Source organism: Desmodus rotundus, chromosome 13 (genome assembly GCF_022682495.2).
Source record: "Desmodus rotundus isolate HL8 chromosome 13, HLdesRot8A.1, whole genome shotgun sequence".
Classification (NCBI taxonomy): Eukaryota; Metazoa; Chordata; class Mammalia; order Chiroptera; family Phyllostomidae; genus Desmodus; species Desmodus rotundus.
The window spans coordinates 31,792,934-31,819,858 of record NC_071399.1 but is presented as its reverse complement, the minus strand read 5'-3'; the positions used below and the strand labels follow the sequence as shown (position 1 = coordinate 31,819,858).

The following is a 26,925-nucleotide window of genomic DNA, read 5'->3' as shown; positions in this document are numbered from 1 at the left end:
GGAAGTCTGCTGATTATAGAGGTCATAATGTCTAGCAAGTTTTCCATAAAGATTTCTACATGTGTTGCTGATGGAACTTTTTTCCAGGTAGGAATTGTTAATATTCTGCAAAACTAGTATCCCTTCGAGATATTTTTAAAGGCTAAGAAATCAGGTATCAACCACTTATTCTGAAAAAGTGATTTCTTTATTAAGTTTGAAGAGGGTATCACCTAGTGCTGGTAACCAGAACTGAAGAAGAAATCTGTGATCACAGGACTTATTACAGTCATTCTCTGTCTTCTTTCAAGATTAGTGTTTTTATGTAGCTTCTCTACCTCCTTGATTGTCTTGACAAGTCTAAAGACTTCCTACATTTATACTAATACATTAAAATTAATAAATTTAGAACTCAACTAAGTACACAGCTTGAAGTTCATTTATTCAATGTCTATTGTGTCCCATCACTAGTATATACAGACAGTTTTTAAAGAACTTCTAAAAAGATTTTATTTATTTATTTTTAGAGGGGAAAGGAGGGAGAAAGAAAGGGAGAGAAACATCAGTATGTGCTTATCTCTCATGCACCCCCTACTGGGGACCTGGCCCACAACCTAGGCATGTGCCCTGACTGGGAGTCAAACCAACAACCCCTTGCTTTGCAGGCTGGCACTCAATCCACTGAGCCACACCAGCCAGGGCACTTTTTTAAAGATTTGGGGATCAAAACTTAAATATTCCTGGAATAGATGTCCTGCAACTTAATGCTAGGTCTGAAAAAAAAATTTATTTCCAAATTTTAATTTTCGTTTTTTATTTTGTTGTTAATTATAGGCCCTGGTGGTACAGTAGGCTTTGTCTTGAGGATGGGTTTTTAATAATTTTTAAGTCTTTCTCCTGGGCTGTAACTGGCAGTCTGCAGTCGACCACGATCTACCGTACCTTTGACTTCCTAAAGGCCTTGTTAAATGGTTTTAATTAATTGTTTGAACATGTGTGAAAAATATCCATTATCCTAACTGTATGCTGAGCAAACCTAAATTAATGTTATCTGCTAATTATTATTAATTAGCATTATTATTAATTAGTATTATTTGCTAATTATTATTAATTAGCATTATTAATATTAATAACACACATAACTTGTGAAATAAGCAGTACAGGATTGGCCTCTGTCACATACAGATTTAGTGGACAGGGCTGGTCAAATAAACTTAAGAATTTTTATGGGCCCATGATTGACACAACCTAAAATTTCTGGTAAATTTGTAATATAATCATAAACTTGGGTTTTGAGATCAAAAATGTTTCTTGAAGAAGTTGAACTAGAAATGTTAGTATTAATGTGATCACCTGTGGAGCTAAGTCTAACATAACCCATTTTTCTCTTCTCTTATTTCCTGTATTTTATTCAGTTGAAATGAAGTGTAGCCATTTTGACATTTTATGAGGTCGTTAGAATGTTTTTGATTTTAGCTATCATTTTCACTACTCCTAATCTGGCAATCAAACCCAGCGAGTGCAATGGTGGGAACAGAGAGGGGGACTCACATGAGCACCAGGTCAGCCCCATACCCTCACGTGCCCCTGTGTCTTCGTATTAACAGAGACTGTTTCTGCCTCGCTCACTACTCTGTGCTTGCCACCTATTTCAGATTGCTTAATAGAAGCTTAAGAAAAATTTATGGAATATTTAATGCGAAATAAATGCTACCTTCTCCAAGAATCAGCTCAACTTCCGCCTCATTGAGAAGTCTTCCCTGGCCCACTCCGGGGGATATACCTGCTCCTTCACCTGTGGGTGCATGGCTTGCTGTGTCCCACTGTATTCTAATTATGCATCCTTTATCCACTTAGTGTTTACTTGAGAGTATCCCCACTAGATAGCAAAGGGAGCAGTATTTTTCACCTCTTTATTCCTGAAGCCTCTGGCACATATTAGGCCCTCACTGACTTTCGTTTGAAAGAATATGCAATATTTTAAAAAGGAAAATGGTATTTTCAAGATACATACCTGAGTGGATACAAGCAAAATCTCTGTCAAAAGAAGATTCATAAAACATCTAATTATCTTTCTGGGTAATAGAATTTTTGCAGCAATAGATAAAATTGCAGAAATTAAATTTCCATCATGAGAGATCTATATTGTTTCTTCTCTGAAACTAGAAGGTTAAAAGAATAAGAAAAGGAGCTGCTTGTCTTGTGCGGGTCACTGTCATCTGCTCTGCTGAGGATGCTGGGTAGTTGTTCCAAAAGTAGTTAAAATGTTTACAGTCAGCATGAAAGAGGGGAGTAAAAGCATTTGTTAACAACTTGAGACCTGAATAAAATAAAGTTCAGCTTCTTTTCTGGTAAATGCCCTTTCTTTAATCAAATTTATTACAACAAAGTTCAAGAGAAGAAACTGAGAAAACAATATTAAATAACTATATATATTTAATTTTTGACAAATAGAAAAAAGACCTTTTTAGTTTTTTAAAATTAATTAATTTATTTTTATTCAGTTACAATTGTCTGCATTTTCTCCCCATCCCTCCACCCCACCCCAGCCAGTCCCACCTCCCTCCCCCACCTCTACCCTCCCCCTTGATTTTGTCCTTGTGTCCTTTATAGTAGCTCCTATAGACCATATGATCTCACCTTTAACTGGAACATAATCAACAAAAGAAAAAAGCAAACAAAATATAACCAGAGACATTGAAATTAAGAACATTGTAACAATAGACAGAGGGGAGGGGGGAGGGGATAAAGGGGAGAGGGGTCTATAGAAAAGACTTTTTTATAAGTATTCTATCTGGATACAGTAAAAACTTTATTTTATATCAGACCACTTTGGTATAGTAACTGTTGTATTGGAATTTTATGTTAACTCTGTATTGTCTAATTTCAGGAGTATAATATAGTTGTTATATATATATATGTATATGTGCATATACATATATATACACACACACCTTGGAAATATCAAAAGTAGTGTCATTAAAAATAAAAAGCATGGCTAGTGCTTGCCCCTAGGTTAAAGGAAAATGAGAAACGTGCTGTCAGAACTGAAGCAACTTCAAGAGGAAATGGGCCATTTTAGGGTCTGCTGAGTCTGAGCACTTCATTCACCTACTCACATCTGACCATTTCACCAACTTGGTTTTAGTAGCTGCACACTCTCTGTTCATTCAGAAGAAAAGAGAAGGAAGGCTCAGAAAGATGTCGTGACTTTTCCAGGCAAGATGTAATGGTGCTGGGGGGAAGGTGCTGAAAGATTTAACAAGGCCAAGGCAGGTGGCTCTAGAGTGCATGCTCCTGCAGTGCAGAGGGCTGTCACCTTGGCTGCACCTCAATTACTTCCATCTCTAAAGCTGAAGACAAGTGGATACTGACTTTCTTTTCCACCTAACACCTTTGTCAGTGATTCACCTACACTACATGGTGCTGCACTGTAAGATAGCAGATGGCAGAGGTTGCATCATATTCATTTGTAGTTCCAGGATCTGAACACCTGACAGAGTGTTCAGATAGGGCACCATTTGCTAAATATTTTGAATGAATGATTCAAATTGAAGAGTAAAACGATACCATGAACTCATTAAAACTTATGTTGTTCTCTACCATCATTGTACCTGAGAATTATCTGTGGTTATTAATCTTTTTTACTACATGTTCCAAAATAGTAAACTTGTGTTTTTCTTTTGTTGTCTTTTAGTGGAGAAAGAGGATCTGGAAAGACTGAAGCAAGCAAACAAATAATGAGGCACCTAACCTGTAGATCTGGAACCAGCAGGCCTATATTTGATTCCAAATTTAAACATGTAAGTTTCTTATTGGCTTGGAAAATGTGTTGAACCAAGAAAAATATCATTTAAAAATAGAGTGACATAATAATATACCATATGTTTGACCATAAGTTTGTCAAAATTTGTGAAAATAATAAAGATTGAAGTTTAGTATAAATTAATATTTTTCAAATGACCTTTCCTTGTATATTTTAAAATATTTTGAACATACTCTTTTTTCATCTGTGTCAGAACAGTTGGATTAAAACAGGTAACTTAGTTAGAAGTTGTTGTTCACATAGAAAGTGTCACTTGGGTATATAGATGCCTTCGGTGGGGCTGACCCCGTGGGCAATATTGGGGAGGGGGATTATTGAAAGTTGATAATAAAGTTTCAATGTATGTAAAAGAATTGGCAACAGGAAACCTTAAAGACATTGATGAGCAGGAAGTAAATCTTCAACCCCAAGCCAAAAAAACGTTAACCTTATACATCAAAAATTATGTCCAGTGTCTCACACATGTAAGAAGAGTAAGTTTTGTTAAAAATAAATCAACATGCTCTATATAACATGTAAGAAAATGATGTCCCTACATGCTGTATCACTTCCTTGATCAAGAAAAACACATTACACATCACAGGCCAGGTTGCAGCAGTACACTCGTTCTCGATGCATATTTCTAAGTGAGGTATTGCAAGTGTAATGACGCAGTCTTAGATTCACACAGCTCGCTCCTCCTGCACAGGCCTCGCTGCCTACACCTTTGAAGAATCACACCTGCATGTCATTCAGCAATTGTATAAGTGTCTGATTACATTTAATAAAAACATTTGCTATTATCTGAGATCATTCCTTAAAACAATGCCATCTAAAGGTTCACACACGTTACAAATCTAGAAACGTTCTGCACAATGGGTATCGTGCTGCTTGTGTTTGGTTTTTTTCACTTGCCCTTTTTACCTTGTGTCTGCAGGTCAGAGTTATTTCTGCCGTGGTATTGTTTACATGGGAATATTCTGGAAAGTTAGTATTGGATCCCTCACTTAGAAATGAGAGAAACTTATATTTAACTGTTAGATTAATGTTATTTCCTTACATTTTCTTCTTTTCAATAAGAAGTGCTTAAACAACTAAATTTGCTTTTATGGATGTCCAAGCATGTGCCTGATTCCGGAGGTCTTTTTCTTTACAAAGACTATATAATAAATCATACTGCAGTGTGTCCATGGTATCATATGTATTCATTAATGACTTTACTTCATAGCCATTTATTAAGCTTAACCTATAAATTGAGCATCTGCATAATTCCACAGCACAGCTCAAAATAATTGAACGTTTTAGGTTGACTTGGAAAGAATAGTATAAAAGATCTTTGTTCAGATATTGTAATATGGTGACTCTTGACAGTAAAGGATTAGAGAATTTATAAAACAACAGTTATAAAATAGATGCAGGTTAACTAATAAAATAACAGAATATATTGGCTTAATTATACTGACAAGCAACAATAGACTCCACTGTAAATTATAGACTAAAACAATCATTTATTAAAATAATACTTTGAGAAAGAGCAGGCTATGTAATTTTTAAAGTGCATTCTAGATTACTTAATGTAAATTGGCTTTGCATTTTGGCTTAACTGAATACATTCTAAGTAGCATTTCTTTGGATAAGAGATTATAACTCTTTCAAAATTAATTAGAATCTTGGAATGAATATTATATTATCAATGCAAGTTTTAAGTAAAACTATTTCTAATTCATTTTTTATTTTTAAAATATATTTTATTTATCATGCTTTTACAGTTGTTCCATTTCCCCCCCTTTATTCCCCTTTGCCCCCCACCCCCCTCCCACCCACATTCTCCCACCTTAGTTCATGTCCATGGGTCCTACATATAAGTTCTTTGGCTTCTATATTTCCTATACTATTCTTAACCTCCCCCTGTCTATTTTCTAACTATCATTTATGCTATTGATTCTCTGTACCTTTCTCCCTCTCTCCCCCTCCCACTCCCCTGTTGATAACCCTCCATGTGATCTCCATTTCTGTGGTTCTGTTCCTGTTCTAGTTGTTTGCTTAGTTTTCTTTTGTTTTGGTTTTAGGTGTGGTTGTTAATAAGTGTGAGTTTGCTGTCATTTTACTGTTCAACTTTTTTATCTTCTTTTTCTTAGATAAATCCCTTTAACATTTCATATAATAAGGGCTTGGTGATGATGAACTTCTTTAACTTGACCTTATCCGAGAAGCACTTTATCTGTCCTTCCATTCTAAATGATAGCTTTGCTGGATACAGTAATCTTGGATGTAGGCCCTTGCCTTTCATGACTTAGAATACTTCTTTCCAGCCCATTCTTGCCTATAAGATTTCTTTTGAAAAATTAGCTGAGTCTTATGGGAACTCCTTTGTAGGTAACTGTCTTCTTTTCTATTGCTGGTTTTAAGATTCTCTCCTTCTCTTTCATCTTGGGTAACTTAATTTTGATATGTCTTGGTGTGTTTCTTCTTGGATCCAATTTCTTTGGGACTCTCTGAGTTTCCTGCACATCCTGGAAGTCTGTTTCCTTTGCCAGATTGGGGAAGTTTTCCTTCATTACATTTTCAAATAAATTTTCAATTTCTTGGTCTTCCTCTTCTCCTTCTGGCACCCCTATGATTCAGATGTTGGAATGTTTAAAGTTGTCCCAGAGGTTCCTATGCCTCTCCTCATTTTTTTGAATTCTTGTTTCTTCATTCTGTTCTGGTTGAATGTTTATTTCTTCCACCTGCTCCACACTGTTGATTTGAGTCCCAGTTTCCTTCCCTTCACTGTTGGTTCCTTGTATATTTTCCTTTATTTCACTTTGTATTCTTCATGTTAGACTTCATTTCTTCCTTCACTTTGTGACTGAACTCAATAAATTCTGAGAGCACCCCAATTATCAGTGTTTTGAACTCTTCTCTGATAGGCCGGCTATCTCCTCATTGCTTAGTTCTTTTTCTGGAGTTTTTATCTTTTCTTTCATTTGGGCCATATTTCTTTGTCTCAGCACATGTGTTACATTGTGAGGTGCAGAGCCTTAGGTATTCAACAGGGTGGGGCAACCCTCTTCACTGTGTTGGGGTGCTGTCTGTGGGGCAGTTGTCAGAGAGAGAACAATGCCACATGCTCAGCTCTCACCCCACTTTCTGTCACTTCCCTCCTTTCCCACAAGTGGGTTCTGCCCTTTCAGGTGCTGATTCCCAGGTGGGTTGGTTTGTGTGCACGAATGTGGGATCTCCTGGTCAATCAGTCCCAGTCTCACTCACAAGGTCCGCTGCCGTGTTGCGTATCCACCCTGGCTGCCCATCTCCATCTCTTTTACCAGTCTGGATGAATGTTCTTTAACTCCTTGGTTGTCAGACTTCCATGCAGTTTGATTTTCTGGCAGTTCTGATTGTTTTTTGTTTTTAGTTGGTTGTTCTCCTTCTTTTGGTTGTGCGAGGAAGACCTCCATCTCGGCTGGATGTCTGAAGGTGATTCTTATTAGAAGTTAACAAAGAATAAATAGTGAAGGAATGGTAGGGACATACAAGGAAGGACACACTAAAAAGGTCTTCAGCTGAGAATTGTGTGGAGGCTGAGGAGTAGAGAATATTTTCCTTGTGGTTTCCACCGAAGGCATAATTAATGATCTATAAATAAAACTCATAATATGGAATGTGTGGGACAGAGAGGAAATGAAGGTGTGTGGGAGGAAGTTGGACATTTATAAGTTTCATGCAGTCATAGTAAACAGTACTCTCCATGAAGGGAGTGCAGAGAGGAGGAGAAAGATTTAGTTGGTATCTGGAAGGTGAGGGAGAACCCTGAGCTCCAGAGGTGATTTTAGTAATTTTATGTAGGTAATACACGTATACTTTAGGGACGCACAGCTGTAATATTTTTGAATTTTAGTCTTACATGTCAATTGTCCCATCTTGAAAGTCTGCATAGGTTTACATTCTGCCTCTGTGCAGTGGGCTTCTGCGTGTGCCTTACACAGTGGGGGCAGGTGGGTTTGAGTCCTACCACCGTTGTTCATGCTTTCCTTTCCCTGTATAATTTCAAAACAGACAAGCTCAGGTTAGAAGGCTGTTGCTTATAATCCCTGTAGTTGAATTTCAATCTGTGGAAGCAAGGAATTTTCCATGGCAGTAGGTGTATTGGAACATATAAATCATGTTTGTTTTGGGTGGGAGACTGCCTGAGACTTTTTGGTAATTCTGGAACAATTGAGTTTCAACCTTAAGAAGCATTCAGTTTCATTCAAATTGTTTAAACATTTATTGAGCAACTGCTTTCACAAGGCAGAGTGATATGGTCAAATTTTTCAAGCCATTATTTTGTAGTGAAGGGGCCACAGGTTTTGCTTTTAGAAAATTCAACAGATTAACTACTACCATGATCATAGTGCATAACTTTTAATGGAATAATTATTAACATTTTATAGCAAAAAAATGCCATACAATGTAAATAGAAAAAAAATCATGCCAATAGAATCTGAATCAGTAAGTACTGAGGAAATTTATACTTACTTACTTTTGCCAACATTTTTTAATTTAAAATTTTATTAGTGTAGAACATTCTCATTTTGTTTCAAAGTCAAGTTGAATGGTGGACTATCTTTTAAGGGCATTTTCTTGGTATTTCTCTTAACATACTTGTTTGGTGCCACCTACTGGCCAAGCTGCTAATTAAAGATTAAAAACCACTGGTTATTTCAAGTTAATCTTGAATGATGAACCCGAATTGCGTAGTGAAAAAATGCCATGTGAGTATTTATATTTTGTTTAATGGTTTTAGTTTATGCTTTATATGTACTATTTATTGTTGTTCCAGCAGTAGTGGTCCTATGATGCAGTGCTTACACACATTATTTCCACAGAGAGATTATTTGGATTGAGATCCCAGCTCCACTATTTGCAAAATCAGAACTTTGGGAAACTTACTTAAGTTCTCAATTTTCTTTTCTGTAAAATAGAGTAGCTGTGAGAATTAAAAGAAATATATGTCCACACATACACATGTCTCACACATGCATGTATACACATGTATATATGAATAACTTTGCATATATACATATATAACTTTATATTCACATATTTACATATACAACATTATATATATAAATTTCTATTATTATTAATGAAAATAAAATTAATCTTCATTATTTGTTGAATGCTTAGCCAGTATGTCATAATAAAAGTTATGTGAATGTGGAATCATTAAGTAACTAAGGGTTCCTTGAACCAGCACCTCGATTCCTCCACAGTGGATTTGATAATCAAGATGGCTGCTAAGTGACTGACAGGTATGTAGCTGGACACGCCAGACAAAGGGATAGGCTGGACAAAGGGATGATTCACTTTCTCGGTGGAATGGAGCGAGGCAACACAAAATTGTATCGTGTTACTCAGAAGAGTGTGCAATTTAAAACTTATGGTTGCTTACTTCTGGAATTTTTCATTAATATTTGGAACCACAGTTGACTGCCGGTAACTGAAACCATGGACAGCAAAACCACAGATGAGGGGCACCACTGCAGCTTGTGGTTGGGGAGAGTGACCTCGAAATCCCACATGGTAATACATGAAGGATAGGGAACCTCTTAGATAATGGACTATTTCCCGTATCTTTGCTATTGTTCTCTAATTTCACATAAAAAAACCAAAACTGAGTAATTCAATAAATGGTTCTCTTTTACTATAGGTCATGTGCATTTTAGAAGCCTTTGGACATGCAAAGACAACTCTTAATGATCTGTCCAGTTGCTTTATAAAGTATTTCGAACTGCACTTCTGTGAGAGGAAAAAACACTTAGCTGGAGGTAAGTTCAAAATTCACACAGGGAGATCTCACTTGCTGCCAGCAGAGGGCAGAGAAACACCAAGCATGGCGGTAATGAGCCTTGTGTGTACCTATGTGCGTGTCTGTGTGCACACATGTGTGCATGCTCACAGGCATAGCTGAGATATCAGGTTATGTGTGCTAAAATATTTTGAATTAAAAATATTTTGAAATGCAAGGTGGACTTTTTAAAATGATTACTGTATAAACTGTATAATAAGGAGCCAAACCAAAAAGAGCTGAAATGAATCATATTTGCTGAACACAGAAATGAACTCAAATATAAAATTATAACTTCAGTATATAATTTCTTCATACAACACACACTAAAATCTATTTTAAACAAAATGGAGTTTATATTTTTAAAATGATTGAATTAAAACAAAACACCAAAATAATCACCCAACAAAACCCAGAGAGAACTGTTTCTTATTTGGTTTAAATATTTAATGTGTACTTTATGAAAATCCCCTCTTTTAAATTCAACTAATTTAGGCTCCATCTAGAATTTTACATCTTTCTAATAAAAACAGTTTATCCATGCAAATTAAGAATATAAATACAATTGTAGGTAGATTGCCTAGTATATTTAGAGGAATCAACTATTTTAAAAACATTTATTTTATTTAAAAAATTTTAAAGATTTTATTTATTTATTTTAGAGAGAGAGAAAGGGAGGGAGAAAGGGTGAGAAACATCAATGTGTGGGAGGCACATCGATCGGTTGCCTCCCACATGGACCCAACCTGGGACCTGGCCTGCAACCCAGGCATGCGCCCGGGCTGGGAATCCAACCAGTGACCTTTTGGTTCACAGGCCAGTGCTCAATCCACTGAGCCACACCAGCCAGGGCTAAAAAATTTTATAAAATCTGTTAGCACACAAACCTTTGCTAATTTCAGCAATTTTTGAAAGATAATTTTATTTGGTGTTTTCAAGTTACTCTATCTTCCCTTCAGGAAATAAAAGTTTTGACCATAATTTAGAAATAAAAACCGTATTTTACAGTAAGTATATCTCAAAATCAAATGTTTACTAAGTGAAATTTGGTAAAAAAATTCATAAAAGGGGTAAAATAGATAATTTTAGATATTGAGAATAGAAGCTTTAAATTCTGCAATAGGAAAGTTTTTCATTGTTTTGTTTGTTGTGCTTTTGTTTTTAATCCATGGCTAAGATCTACTGTTTTAGGAAGACCTCAGAGGAGAAATGTCTTGAGGCACAAATGTCTTTATGTCATGGTTTTATGACACCCCAGTGAGACTGTCCCTCCAAATAAAAGGTGCAGCCTGAACACTTTGTGACCGTAATTTTCCCCTGAGCTTTCAGTGTGCAGTGGTTAGAGACATGGCACTTAAGGGGGTAGGAAGTTCCAAAAGCTGCATGTTTCAACCCCCTGTCATCCAGGTGTAACCCAGAGGTAAGCTCTATGGGCATAATCTGGAGCTTGTTAGAATGTACAATCTTAGGTCCAAGTATAGACCTGCTGATTGGGACTATGCTTCAACAAGAATCCTGGGAGATTTGTGTGAACAACTGAAGTTCGAGAGGCGCTCTTCTAGCTCAACCCAAGGACAGCCGGCCACTCGAGTTTATACACAGTTGGCACAGTTGGCACGGAGTGACGCCTGTCTGGGGCGTCACTTGCATGACCTTTTCCGTCTTTCCTTTTGGTACTCCCTTTCCCAAGGCCAAGATACAGTGACTGGCTCTGAAGATCTTATCCATTACTATTTTTCCTGGATAGCATTTAACATGTCCTCTTTTTCAGGAATGTTCATTTAGAAAATAATTGCATACATACACATGAAAAAAAAAAAAAGGACTGGAAAACACTACAGTGAGCAGTTCTGTTAATCAGCAGTGCTGTTAGCACTCAATTCCACACAGCTTTGGCATAATCAAATCCACAAATACCTCTCACAGCAGCTTCTGCAGGCAGCACACTGTGACACAGCGACAATAAATATTCATAAAGGTGGACCTGAGGCACTTCAAGATTCTCAAATGCCCTCAGAATCATTAAGGAATGATGAGCATAAATTCAGTACACTTTGAGCCGGGTACATAATTGAATTTATTCTCCTCTTAGGAAAACAGCAGCCCAGGTACTTTCCACATTTCTCCACTTTCCACATTGTTTTTCTAATCCTCCTGTTCTCCTCACTAGACCCCTTAATTTAGTTCCTATCACCTACCTTTGTTGGGTAGTTTCTTCCTGTGTTCTTCTAAAATTCTGCAAAATGATTTTGTGGTGTTTTCCACAGTTTTTGAAATTCTAAGACTAAAATAACTACTAACAAGTTAGAAAACAAATAAATAAAAGCCAGTGCTGAGACTACAGGAATAGAAGCAGAATGCCCACAACATGGCAGCAGGGTAAGTCTGAAGGTGTCAGACTGGGAGTTCAGTTCTTTGTTTCCCAAGTTTAAGAGTAAAAATAAAAATGCATTTAGAGAACGTTTATCAAGAGAGTGAAAATTGAAATGCCACATGTTTGGAGTGAGCTTTGAAGAAACTAAACATGTTTACAATGAAAAGGAAGAGAGACTCAAGGGAAATATGACAAGTGGCTTCAAATATCTGCTGCCATAGAAAGCCTCATGCATATGAAGATTTATTGTGCATATTATCAAAAGTTGGTAAAGGTTTCAGAGAAGGAGTATTTTCACCTAATCACAAGAACTTCCCACCTTACTTTCTCACGATTGCTAAGTACTCTCTCACACCGATGCTGGATGCCTTCAAGCAGGACGAAAGAGCTGGCACCTAATGTGCTAAAAGTAGTCTGACCTCAGGTAGGACACCGGGACTAGATTATTTTAAAGATGCTACCTACTGCTTCACATTCTCTAAGTCCAGACACAAAGGACTTTGTTAACTATTAATCAGATGTTCGGCTGCTTACTGGAGGGACTTGATAGCTTTTATTGTCTCCTGGTGTCAGCATAGAATAAACATAATCAATATGAGAATGTGATCGTGTATTACTGTCCAAGAGTTGTTAGTACATAAATCCCTTGGTGGCAGAGATCTTGTCTGCTCTGGTTTCCAGTAGGCATGCATTAAGTGTCTGTTGGGTTAATGACTCTAAGGAATGTCATTGTAAAGGGAAAAATAAAGTGAAGCAGTCATTACTCAGTTCAAGGAGGAAATTGCGAAAAACCATCATGAACTCATTCATGCCAATGGAGGACACATTACTGAGAGTGTGAGATAGGTGAAAAACGTTATCAGTAATTAACTCTGGATTAGTTTCTAAACCAGAGCCAGTGAGGTAGAGCTAGTTATCAATTTCTTCATAATGAGAATTTGTATATGCTAAGAATAGGACTTTTTAAAAATTTCTTACAGCACTGTATCATGTTCCAATGGGCAAAGAAGGAAAATATGCTGACAGGTCTACAAAGGAAAGAAGGCCCAGAGTCCACATGTAAAATGTGAAGAATAGTTGGCTTCTTATTTTTTCTGTGCCATGAAGATATATTTAAGTGGAAATTGAAATTTACTAACAATTGGAAATGTCTTCCAATAAATATATGGTATCTGCTTTGGGAACTTAAACCTTAGAGTTAATACAAATGAGATGGCAAACATAATAAGGCTTTTACCTTCATTTTTCAACTCTTGATTTTAAAAACAAACCAGAATCAGGAAGCTCACAGAATTGGTTAAATTTGGTCACAAATTAGATTAAAAAATGAAGACTAAGAGAAACTAAGGAAAATGTACAGGGAACCAATAGTGATGGGAAGGAAACTGGGACTCAAATCAACGGTGTGGACCAGAAGGAAGAAAGAAACATACAACCAGAAAAGAATGAAGAAACAAGAATTCAAAAAAAATGAGGAGAAGCGTAGGAACCTCCAGGACATCTTGAAACGTTCCAACATCCAAATTATAGGGGTACCAGAAGGAGAAGAGGAAGAACAACAAATTGAAAACTTATTTGAACAAATAATGAAGGAGAACTTCCCTAATCTGGCAAAGGAAATAGACTTCCAGGAAGTTCAGGAAGCTCAGAGAGTCCCAAAGAAGCTGCACCCAAGGAGGAACACACCAAGGCACATCATAATTACATTAGCCGAGATTAAAAAGGAGAGGATCTTAGAAGCAGCAAGAGAAAAGGACACAGTTACCTACAAAGACGTTCCCATAAGACTGTCAGCTGATTTCTCCAAAGAGACCTTACAGGCAAGAAGGGGCTGGCAAGGAGTATTCCAAGTCATGAAAGGCAAGGACCTACATCCAAGATTACTGTATCCAGCAAAGCTATCATTTAGAATGGAAGGGCAGATAAAGTGCTTCTCAGATATGATAAAGTTAAAGGAGTTCATCATCACCAAGCCCTTATTATATGAAATGTTAAAGGGATTTATCTAAGAAAAAGAAGATAAAAAAGTTGAACAGTAAAATGACAACAAACTCACACTTATTAACAACCACACCTAAAACAAAAACAAAAGCAAACTAAGCAAACAACTAGAACAGGAACAGAACTGCAGAAATGGAGATCACATGGAGGGTTATCAACAGGGGAGTGGGAGGGGGAGAGAGGGAGAAAGGTACAAAGAATCAATAGCATAAATGATAGGTAGAAAGTAGACAGGGGGAGGGTAAGAATAGTATAGGAAATATAGAAGCCAAAGAACTTATATGTAGGACCCATGGACATGAACTAAGGTGGGAGAATGTGGGTGGGAGGGGGATGGGGGGCAGAGGGGGATAAAGGGGGGGAAATGGAACAACTGTAAAAGCATGATAAATAAAATATATTTTAAAAAATAAAAATAAATAAAAACAAACCAGAAAACAGTCTTTGCTTTCATTATTATCAGCATCAATTACCCTTAGTATTATACTCTCAATTGCACTATGTTTTAAAAGTTACAGAGAACTTTTTTAAATATATTTATTGATTATGCTATTACAGTTGTCCCATCCCCCCCCCCCTCACTCCACTCCATCCTGCCCACCTCCTCCCTCCCACATTCCCCCCCTATAGTTCATGTCCATGGCTCATACTTATAAGTTCTTTGGCTTCTACATTTCCTACACTATTCTTACCCTCCCCCTGTCTATTTTCCACCTATCATCTATGCTACTTATTCTCTGTACCTTTCCCCCCCTCTCCCCCTCCCACTCCCCTATTGACAACCCTCCATGTGATCTCCATCTCTGTGGTTCTGTTCCTGTTCTAGTTGTTTGCCTAGTTTGCTCTTGTTTTTGTTTTAGGTGTGGTCGTTAATAACTGTGAGTTTGCTGTCATTTTTACTGTTCCTATTTTTGATCTTCTTTTTCTTAGGTAACTCCCTTTAACATTTCATATAATAAGGTGATGATGATGAACTCCTTTAACTTGACCTTATCTGAGAAGCACTTTATCTTCCCTTCCATTCTAAATGATAGCTTTGCTGGATACAGTAATCTTGGATGTAGGTCCTTGCCTTTCATGACTTGGAATACTCCTTGCCAGCCCCTTCTTGCCTGTAAGGTCTCTTTGGAGAAATCAGCTGACAATCTTATGGGAACGTCTTTGTAGGTAACTGTGTCCTTTTCTCTTGCTGCTTCTAAGATCCTCTCCTTCTTTTTAATCTCGGCTAATGTAATTATGATGTGCCTTGGTGTGTTCCTCCTTGGGTGCAGCTTCTTTGGGACTCTCTGAGCTTCCTGAACTTCCTGGAAGTCTATTTCCTTTGCCAGATTAGGGAAGTTCTCCTTCATTATTTGTTCAAATAAGTTTTCAATTTTTTGTTTTTTCTCTTCTCCTTCTGGTACCCCTATAATTTGGATGTTGGAACGTTTCAAGATGTCCTGAAGGTTCCTAAGCTTCTCCTCATTTTTTTTGAATTCTTGTTTCTTCATTCTTTTCTGGTTGTATGTTTCTTCCTTCCTTCTGGTCCACACCGTTGATTTGAGTCCCAGTTTCCTTCACCTCACTATTGGTTCCCTGTACATTTTCCTTTGTTTCTCTTAGCATAGCCTTCATTTTTTCATCTAGTTTTCAAACAAATTCAACCAATTCTCTGAGCGTCTTGATAACCAGTGTTTTGAACTGTGCATCCGACAGGTTGGCTATCTCTTCCTCACTTAGTTGTATTTTTTCTGGAGCTTTGAAGTGTTTTGTCATTTGGGCCATTTTTTTTTTTTTTTTTTTTGTCTTGGCGAGTCTATTACTTAAAGGGGCGGAGCCTTAGGTGTTCACCGGGGTGGGATAAGGCTGGTTGCTGTGCTGTGGTGCTGTACGTGCAGGAGGGGTTCGAGAGGGAGTAATGGTGCCCGCTCCACTCTCCACCAGACTTCAATCTTTCACTCTGCTACCCACAATCAAACTGGACCCCTCTGGTGCTGGTTCCCGAGTGGGTGGGCTTGTGCACGCCCTAGGCCCCTGTGGGTCTCTCCAACAACCTCTCCTGTGAGGCTGGGAGTCTCTCCTGCTGCCGCCCCAACCCCCACGGGCGTTTTCAATCAGAGGTTTGAGGCTTTATTTCCCCCGCACTGGAGCCCTGGGTTGCGTGGTCTGCCTCACTCCCCACTGTTTATCTGGTTTATCTGTGCGCAAATGTGGGGTTGCTGGTGCTACCTGCCACTCTCCTTGCCCCGTTCTCCGCCACTCTGAGTCTGGCCCTCTCGGTTTATCTGCGTGAATATGGGGCCCCGGGGTCTGCTAGTGGTCAGACTGCCTGCCCTGTTTGTCCCACACTCCGCCAGTCTGGGTCCCGCCACCGCAACGGGAGTCCTCTCCGCCCGGCTGCCTGTCTCTGCCCCTCCTACTGGTCTGGATGAATGTTTATTTTTTATTTCCTTGGTGTCGGACTTCCTTGCCGTTCAATTTTCTGTCAGTTCTGGTTGTGTGAGGAGGCACAGTGTGTCTACCTACGCCTCCATCTTGGTTCTCCCTGTCCTAGTTTCTGAGAACTTTAATTCATCTTATCTCCTTTGAAGAATGGCATCTTTTAGCGCAAACAACCTGGGCTTTGGAGATAAGTCTCTTCGGTTTAAATGTAAAAAAGGATTGCAACAGAATTTAAAGGAGATATTGTTTGAAAAGCACCTAGCACAGTGCCTGCTGTAGAATAGGGACTTTAACTGGTGGTTCCTCCCTTTTGGAGTACACTGAAATTATGGGGCCTTTGTGTGTTTTAATCCTCACTTACTGATGGGCAAAGAGAAGTTAAGAGGGCCATGGAGATTGGAAATGTCCCATTTAGGACTAGTTCCCATACTTTGGACTCCTAGTTGAGGGACTTTTCACTTACTCCACCCCTAGCATTGATGTTCATTAATAATGAAGTCAAAATAAATGCATTAAGTGTGAAAGAGACTATTTGGCTATATTATTAATCAATAATGTGCTTTTGGTGATTGCTAATGGAACACATGATGGGGCTTTCTGGGAACAGGTCTTACTTTACAGCTAGATGAGTGGGGCAGGGTGAGAATTGGGCCTGGAAATTTCTGGAAGTCAAAAGGGCAATGAAGGTAGGCATTTGTTTTCCTTGAATGAGAGGGAAGTTTATATCCTCTAATTTATTTCATATTAAAAAAAATCGGAGCTCTGTAAAGTACATAAAGTACATAAATATTGCCTACATATTATATATAATATGCAAACATATATTTTACATTACTAAAACTTTTTGAGAAACATACATTTTTACACAGATTACTGAAAAGATGCAGAGTTACAAGTATATATCTAGTCAAGATTATTTCTGACATAAAAGATCTCAAATAGAAATTTGAATTTTTGGTTTGTCTTGTGTTTTCTTCCATCTAAAGCTACTTCAAGGTACATATTTTTAAAAATCCTACTGATCAGAATCCTGCTAATCCACAGCAATTTTGTTCACTGTTGGAGGTGCACTAACTAGGATGATTAGTAATTATACTGTTTTTGAATTTATTTATTTATTTTAAAGATTTTATTTATTTTTAAACAGAGGGGAAGGGAGGGAAAAAGAAAGGGAGAGAAGCATTAATGTGTGGTTGCCTCTTGTGTGCCCCCTATTGGGGACCTGGACAGCAACCCAGGCATGTGCCTTGATTGGGAATTGAACCAGTGACGCTTTGGTTCACAGGTCGGTGCTCAATCCACAGAGCCACACCAGCCGGGGCTGTTTTTGAATTTAGATGAAAGGTACTAATGTCATTCTTTGGTGTGGAATTGGATTAGGTTTGACTGCTGCTTTAAATTTAAGTTTATATGTTGGCTGGAAGAAGTGGGTGTATGGTCAACCATTTCCCTGAGCATAGCAGCATGATGTTCAGAAGGCCACTGCTCAGCCCTCCATTCTCAGCTGATATTTCTTTAGCTGATGACTAGATGATAACAGAAGGGAACAAATACGGTAGTTTATTTCCTGTGTATATAGATTTTAAAAAATATTCTCTTGATCAGTTAATTACTTTGTGCTTAATATTATTAATATTAAAATGAAATTTGTCAGCAAATTATTTTCTTAGGAAGGCAAAAAATGAAATAAAATTTAATAATTAAGACCTCAACTTGAAGTTACCTATCACCTGACTAAATACATATAGAGAAAGGGAAAAGAAACTACACTATTTCATCCTAATTTTAAATGCAGCTTTGGGCTTTAATGCCATGAATTAAAAGGATATTTTGAAAGTGCCTTTTTTATACACTTATGACACATTTCTAAAAAGTGTCTAATATTACTTTTCTTAATAATGTTTATTAATTTTGAGATTAAAAAATACTGATAATCATACTATCTGGCTAAATTGACCATGTACAATATTTATAACAGACACAGCACTATAATAGTGGTTTAATTTTTTCAAGTACATTTGCTGTATGAAACCAAGTTGAGACACCTAACATTTTTGCTTTTAGAGGCTGAACTCTAGGATAATTATTAGCAGACTTGTTGTATGAAGTGTTGTTTATAGTTCAAATATAGGGAATAATTAAATCTATTTGTCTTCCTGAGAACTGCTAACTTTTTATCTAAAAAAAATTATTGACCATTAAATCTTGCATCAAAGTGGAAAACTACAGTAATTCACAGTTGCATTCAAAATTCAAATACATAATAATTTACTGACCACTTATAATGATTAGAATGAATCTAAATTTAAATGAAAAGAGTCCTCAGGAAGCAGTAAGATTTTCTGCATTCCAAACATATACCCATAAATTCTAATAACACTAACTTTTGAATTGCCAGTCCTATCTCTGAGGCAAAATCATGGTTTTGATTCCTATATAGCATACTTTTGTCATTTTTCAGCTATTATGAAATAAATTTCAACCACACATATTTATGATGAGGGTTTCTTGTTTGTTTTTGTAATATTTAAAGGCAGAGGACCAAAATAATGAATATTAGGTATTAGTCCTACTTCTGGACCCATGAGACCACAGTAAACTATCAAATGAATGGCTGCTATTCACACTGGGCATGCATTGCTTTATGCACACATTACTTATCTCACTCCCTAACAGAAATGTAGACTTTATGGTTAAAGCATCTGTTTCATTACCTATCATTATACTATAAATCATGATTCAATTCCTTTTTATAATTTCAATATAGGCCTTGAAATTTTTCTAGCATGCACCCTATATGTTACATTATATCTGCATAAATTCAAGTCATACTTATGTTTGTTGTAGTCCCCCCCATCCCCTGCAGTGTTTCCAGTAGCGACAGAGTATTGTGGATGTCCCTGGTCCTTGATAATCACAAGGCCATATACTGTTCTGCTCTGTTTGATAGTAATACTTGCTAGTGTCTATAAAGCACTTTATAATCAATTTCTATTGGTATATATCATAGCAATATGACTGGTACTTTCTTTTTAAAAATATTTATTTATTTTTAGAGAGAGCGGAAGGGAAGGAGAAAGAGAGGGAGGAAAACATCAATGTGTGGTTGTCTCTCATACGCCCCCAACTTGGGACCTGCCTGCGACCCAGGCATGTGCCCAGACTGGGAATTGAACCAGTTACCCTTTGGATCACAGGCTGGTGCTCAATCTACTGAGCCACACCAGCCAAGGTTATGACTGGTATTATCAAATTGTGAGAATTAATCAAGAAAATTCTATAATTTCTATTGACACCTTTGTTAGAAGCAAGTACATGTCTTATTGTAGATTATGTTTGTGCACATAATTCCTATGTTGGGTCAGGAACAAGGTAAGAACATTCCCTCTCACCAGTCCATTTTAACATTTTAGTGGAAGTCCTAGATAATGCAATAAGAAAAATAAAACATATAAAAGGTATACAGATTGGAAAGGAAGAAATCAAGCTGTCTTTGTTGATATGATTGTCTCTGTAAAAAACGCAAAAGAATGGAAACAAACACACAGAAAATCTCCTGGAACTACTAAGTGATTATAGCAAGGTTTCAGGATATAAAGTTAATATGTAAAATTCAATTTTTTCCCTAAATACCCGCAATGAACAATTGGAATTAAAATACAACATATTTATATTAACACCAAAAAATGAAATAATTAGGTATAAATCTAACAACATATATACAAGATATTTCTTAGGAAAACTACAAAACTTTGATAAAAGAAAATCAAAGAAGATCTAAAATAGATAGATATTCAATGTTCATGGATAGGAAGGCTCAATATTGTTAAGCTCTTGGTTCTTCCTAACTTGATCAATACATCCAACACAATCCCCCCAAAATCCCAGCAAGTTATTGTATCGATATCGACATAAGGTTTATATGGAGAGTTAGAAGCACCAGAGTAGCCAAGACAACATGGAAAAGGAGAAACAAAGCTGGGCACCAGTGCCACCCAACAGAGAGACTTACTATGCAGCCACTGTAATCTGGCCAGGGTGGTATTGTTGAAAGAACTGACACCTAAATCAGTGGAGTAGGGTGGAGAGCACAGAAACAGAGCCACACAAACATAGGTAACTTACCTTTGACCAAGGGGCAAAGGCAGTTCAATGGAGAGAAGATAGTCTGTTCAATAAACAACGCTAGAACAACAGGACACTCACATGGAAAAAAAATGAATGTAGTCATCATGTCACAAAAAATAATCTATCATAAATTATCATAATTTCTAACAATATTATATTGATAGATATTTCTAACAATATCTATCATAAATCTAAATGTAAAAACAAAACTATACAACTTTAAAAAGATAATAAAGGAGAAATACCTGGTGACCTTGGGTTTGGCAATGACTTTTTCGAGACAACACTAAAAGCACAACCTATGAAAGAAATAATTGATAAGATGGACTTCATTAACATTGAAAACTTATTTTCTGTAAAAGACAGTGTGAAGAGAATGAAATAACAAGACACAGGCTTGGAGAAAATATTTGTCAAAGACATATCTGATAAAAAAGACTTCTCAAAAATGTACAAAGAACCCTTAATACTCAGCAGTAAGAAAACAAACAACCCAATTTAAAATATGGACAAAATATCATAACAGATGCCTCACCAAAGAAGGAATGCAGATGGAAATTAAGCTTATGAAAAGATGCTCCACATTATATGTCATCTAGGAAATGCTAATTGAAACAACAGTGAAATATAGTTGTCTCCATTGAACAACAATAACAAAAGAAAGAAAAAAAAACAGTGAAATACCACTGCACACCTATTAGAATGGCTAAAACCTAAAACCTTGACAACACCAAACACTAGCAAGTGAAAGAAACCAGTCTGAAAGGGTGCATACATATGATTCCAACTATGTGACATTTTGGAGACTGTATAACCGTGGAACCAGTAAACAGAGCAGTGCTTGCCAGAGATTAGGGGAGAGGGAGGGATGAATAGGTGGAGCACTGGAGATTTTTTGTACAAAGAACCTGTTCTGCATGACACTGTGATGGTGGATACATGACCATATGAATTTCTCAAAACCCATAGAACTATCAACAGAAAGAGTGAACACCAGTGTAAAGTGTAAACTTGAGTTAATAATGATGTGTCAGTGTTGGTTGATCTATGTTAGTAAGTGTTCCACACTACTGCAAGATGGTAATACTAGGGGAAACATGGTGTTGGAGAGGGAAGAGAGAGGGTATATTGGAAATCTCATTATTTTCTGCTTAATTTTTCTGGCCTTAAAAATTGCTCTAAAAATTGACTCTATTAATACTGTTTAGAAAAGATGCTGCATTATTATCTCTGCAATTAATTAATATATATATATATAAATTTATGGACATGAAACTAATAATAACATTTAACAGAATCACTTTTATTTTCTTAACCAGCCAGAATTTATACATATATGCTAGAGAAATCCAGACTTGTTTCACAACCTCTTGGCCAGAGCAATTTTCTCATTTTCTACTTGTTGATGGATGGGTTATCTGCTGAGGAAAAATATGGACTTCACCTTAATAATTTATGTGCACACCGGTAAGTGATTATGTATTTTCTATCTTCTTCTGCCATCAAACTTTGATTGCATTTGGCAATATTAAATTTTCTTTTTATTTTTCAGAGAATAAATGTGACCAAAAGAGATTAATTGGCTACTGTTACCATCTGTGTAACAGGATATAATTGTTTATTGTATGTTTAGGTGAATTCTTGGGTACATGTATTAACTTACATTTCTACTGTCCTAGTTTTCGATAAGAATAAAAAATGTGTGCATGTATAATTTTTATACTTCTTTTTGGTATTTTGAATATAACATTAGTTATGCATTCCTAATCTTTGGTAGTCTTTTGAAAAATGGGGAATATTATTTGGGCAATTATTATTCATTAATAACAGATGAGGTTACATAATGGCTTAAGACAAACAACACATAAACTTGGAGGCTGATTTCCTGCACTGGAGGCAGAAAGAGTTTGTTAAAATGATGAAGCTCTGGTCATAGGATGGTGATGGAGCTGAGGTGGCTCTAAAGATAGGGAGCTGAGGAATGCCTTGCAATGTGTGCGTTTCCCCAACTGTCTGATCCAGTGTGTCTCCCCAGAAGGATCGGTCCCAACTTGCATGGGGATGGGAAGGACACCGTCAGGAGAGTAAACCCCATTCAGAAGAGGGAAAGAGGGGGCTGGATGTCCTCATCCAGACTCACTAGTGAATCAATGCTGGTCTCAGAAGACCCACACTCAGGAAGAGTTGAAGATTAATTTCAGTTGTCTGTTCCCACCTGGTTTATTATGCATTGGACATTTGTTCAAGAAGAATGGTGTGAGTTTTCATAATTTTATGAAAAGTGTTGTGAGGAAACTTAAAGGGTGTTTCATGGAGGAGCAGGGTCTGAGGACCCGCAGTGCTGGTTTTGAGACCGGAAGGTGGAGAAGCTGACTAGACAGTGAAGCGGAGCTGCAAGCGCAAGCTGGCGAGAGAGGCGTCTTCCAGGGCGACGGAGTTTAAAGGGGGCTGAGCGCCTAGAACTGGATGGAAAAGCTGCAGGGCAACCCCTGTCATGGCTGTTGCTGTGAGGTCGAATGACGGTGGCACACAGGGCCAGGGGAAGGGAATGAATTGTCTGTATCCTAATTTGCCATGATATTATTAATCATGCTCATTCAGTTTCTCTGAAAATTTTACATCCAGCAGTATACATATAGTTTGTCGTTTTGAATAGAAGAAGAGTGGTCAGAAGTTAAGGCCTTGTCAAAATTGTGTTTTATTTAAAGTGAAAGGCTATCTTGGGGTATACGGTCCCCCAAACAACAGAAATTCGGAAGAAAAAGAAAATGCTGAAATTGAAGCATGACACCCCAGAGTTTAGTGACCTTAAAAACAGAGATTCTAAGCTTGTAGGGCATTAGAAATGTCTCGATCCAATTCCCTAACTTCACAAAAGAGGAAATCAAACTCAGGCCACAAAGAGGCTTGTACTGAAATAAATATATTATACCCCAGCAGTATTGAAAATAAACATTACCTGGAATCAACTGTTTATATTTCTACACAGTCTCTAACGAGACATGTCCCTGGGAGGAAAAGCATCAGATTGGGAACCGTGGGTTAGCTTTTCAGGGTAGGCTGTGAGGAAGAGAAGTCTTGGATTACTGTGTTTCTAATCTGTTTTACGAGCAAAATCTCGAAGCTTATGGCAGCCCACCGGTTTAGAGGGTGCTACTGTACATTTACACCTGTGCATGTGCACGGGGTGTGCTGGCAGTATGGACACCCGGCAGTGAAGAGAAACAGGCAGTAATCTAATCTGCCATTCAAAGAAACAACTTAACTTCTTGGTCTGTGGTTTGGACCAGTTTTTTGAAGTGCCTGAATGTGTGGGAGAAAATAAGCATTTCTTTATTGAGCTCTAGTTCTAACATCCATTTCTCTTTGCAAAAGAGGGTTTGGAATCACTTAGGCTATTTAGAAAGTCAAACAGTCAGGGGTTGCTTTGTGAGAAGCTCCAACAGGAAAGAACTCAGCAAAATAATGAATAATTCAATTCCCCGAACAAAGAAGTTATTTTATTAAAATGTTTTATAAATGTCTAATGGGCACAAAACAACATTCTTCAATGAAAAATATACACTGTCCCTCTGGATTCATAAAAATATCAGTTGGAACATTTGTGCAATGAGAATTCCACAGGCAAAATATTCTTTATAATAAAACAAGCTGTTTTTTCAAATTATAACATATTATATATCACAATTTTTTTGTGATTTGTTATATGTGTCTTCTCACAGTTACAATACTGGTGGATCTTCTCACATTTCAGCACTGCTAAGGTTTGAGGAGTTTGAGTTGAGGTCTAATCTTTTGTTTAGTGATTATGTATATGAAGTACCAAAATTTTGGAAATTTTGGAAATTATTTGGCTTGTTTACAATCAGTAGCATAAATCTAAGCTTGCTAGCTCTCTAATCTTTCACAAACTGGTGATCCTTCTGAGTCTCCTCCTTGAAGTTAGTGTACACGGGTGAAGGGTGTCACTACACACACATGCATATGCTGAGTACCTACATACGTGTGTATACACACAGTTATGAGTGTTATTGTTATCACACCTACTCATCTGATTTTTAAGAAAGGATGTTGACACACATGTTAAATAGAACCAACCAGCACCTACACTACCAGGTGAACATCCCTTTGCTTGTTCGGCACTCCTTCCCCAGCGCAGCCTGTCATGAGATGTTGTCGATGCACGCTGCGCCTGAAACACTGCAAACACGAAAGCCTGCCCTCCTCACGTGCACCTTTCCCTTCTTGATTAAAAGCAACTCATTACCTACATGAAACAAACATTTTGCAGTAACTGTGTACTGCAGATACTCAATATTTAGCACGTTCTTATGTGATTAGAACTCCAGAGAGAACAAAACATTGTTGTAATTAATGCCTTATAATTAAAGCTGGCTTTGGGTCCGTTTTTAGAACTAAAAGTTTTCAAAGTATGATATGACAGTTTATGGAGGTTTACTTCAGAGCTATGGCACCTAAACATACTATTCTGTTTGAAAAATTGGGACAATATCTAGAACAGGCAGAAAAGTACTCTTGCTCAACTTTAGAATGGAAATTGTGCAGGTCCAGACATCAACTTCTATAGGTTAACTGCATTAAAACAATATTTATAAGCTTTGTACAGAATCTTCTGTACAGATTGTTAAAACGACAAGAGGAAAAAAAGTCTCTAGGTCTCTAACATTTTGAGTAGTGGCAATAAGATTGCATTTATTATGAATTTCCACTAGATGGCGCACTCTCCATAAAGTCAGTCAGGAGCAAAGAAAACAAAAAGCTCATCTCTAAAGGTTTCTGTTTTATTTATGATTCTTCCCGTGATTTACTTTTGCTTTTCATGGCTGTTTGTCTTTCAAGTTCTACTTCAACTTTTTGTGTGAAATGCTAATATTATATCTGGAGAATAAATATAGTTTATGTTTGTGGGAATTAAGCTTTAATGAAACTTAGAAATAGTAATAAATTTCTTACCTTGAACCTCCTTTAAACAGCTTTTATGGGTTTAGTTCCACAACAGTTGGGCTTCAGAATCCAAAGAAGTTATTCCTAATCTCCCTTCATATTGATTAATGATGCAAATGAGTGTGGTGTTGCATAATAACATTTTCAGCAAAGGTCAGATTTTGAGTCATAAGCCGAAACCTAGCAATCGTTTGACTCAGAGCCTGTGACCTGTTTCTAACCTTGTGTGTTAGTGAAAGGAAACTCTGACTCACTGAGTATTTGAGCATGTGACTGCCGCCCGGGAGCACACCTGTCACAGGGCGCTGCAGCGATGAACTCTCCGTGAAAGTTCACTTTTTTTGCTAAGGGTTTATTACTCACATTGAACTTAACCTGAGGAAGTCTCACATAATTTTTTTTAAAAGGTAAACTTAAACTTTATTTCAGGATGGTTCTTCATGATTTTATGACATAATAAAAATACTGAATTATCCACACATTTTAGGCAAGCAAAGCTTGCAGGTGCTCCCAAGACAAAGGTTCTAGACAGGAGGTATTATAACCTACGTCTAACTGATGATTATAAATTATCTAAATGATAATCACAGTCGTAATACGTACAACTTACGGAGCACGTACCATAAGCCAGACCCTGTGCTAGGGCTCATCTCCTTGTCCGGTTGAATCCTCACCTGTAACTCAGCAGAGGGTGCAGCATCTGCATCAGCCTTGCAGTTTAGAAATTTACACTCTGTTCTGACAATAAACTTTAAGGTTCTTGTCTGCACAGTCACAGTTTGGGAAAAACAGATAAAAGTATACCTTTTCTTAGCATACCTAGGTTATTACACTCATTTTAGAGTTCTGTTTCTGATCTTGAATTTCCAATTTGATTGTATCCGTTTTCCCAGAAACTGATGCAAGAGGATACCATGACCCCCAAATATTCTCATATCTTTGTTCTTTAAATGCAACACCAAGTGCTGAACATTTGGTTATTACCTCCTTTCCCTTCACCAGGCTCATTGTACCCCCATCCTCACCGCACAGCTTCTTATCTAAGTGCCTCTTCAATCCCACCTTTACACTCAGGGTGCATCAACATTTGGAAAATGCCAATTTAACTATGAAAGCCCATAGCTTGGAAATCTTTAATAAACATCGCTTTTCTGTCATCTCAAATTGAGTTTCCTAGATGATGAAGGCAACAAACCAGAATAGGCATAAGGGAATTTAGAGGAAAGGATTGCTAACATGTTGTTTGAAATTCTGTGTTGTTGTCTCGGCATCTAAAAGTGGGGTTGGGTATCAGTCAAGTAAAAACTGTTTTTTTGCTGGTGAAGAAAATAAATTCACTTGAAACTAGATGGTCAAGCAGGATGTTTATCTTTCAGTTAGGAAAATAGAAAGTCACCCCTGTACCAGGAGAGAGTGAAATCCTCTGGGTCTTGCTTTCTC

At 37.3% G+C, this 26,925-nt stretch overlaps 1 protein-coding gene across 1 annotated transcript in view; it reads left to right on the top strand.

Moving 5' to 3' along the window:
- The window catches only part of MYO16 (myosin XVI), a 518,514-nt gene that overhangs the window by 208,340 nt on the left and 283,249 nt on the right, over positions 1-26,925 (top strand). The window contains exons 14-16 of the mRNA XM_053916793.1: positions 3,677-3,782; positions 9,459-9,576; positions 21,840-21,987. Coding sequence (XP_053772768.1) covers positions 3,677-3,782; positions 9,459-9,576; positions 21,840-21,987 — 372 coding nt within the window. The remainder of the gene's footprint in view (positions 1-3,676; positions 3,783-9,458; positions 9,577-21,839; positions 21,988-26,925) is intronic.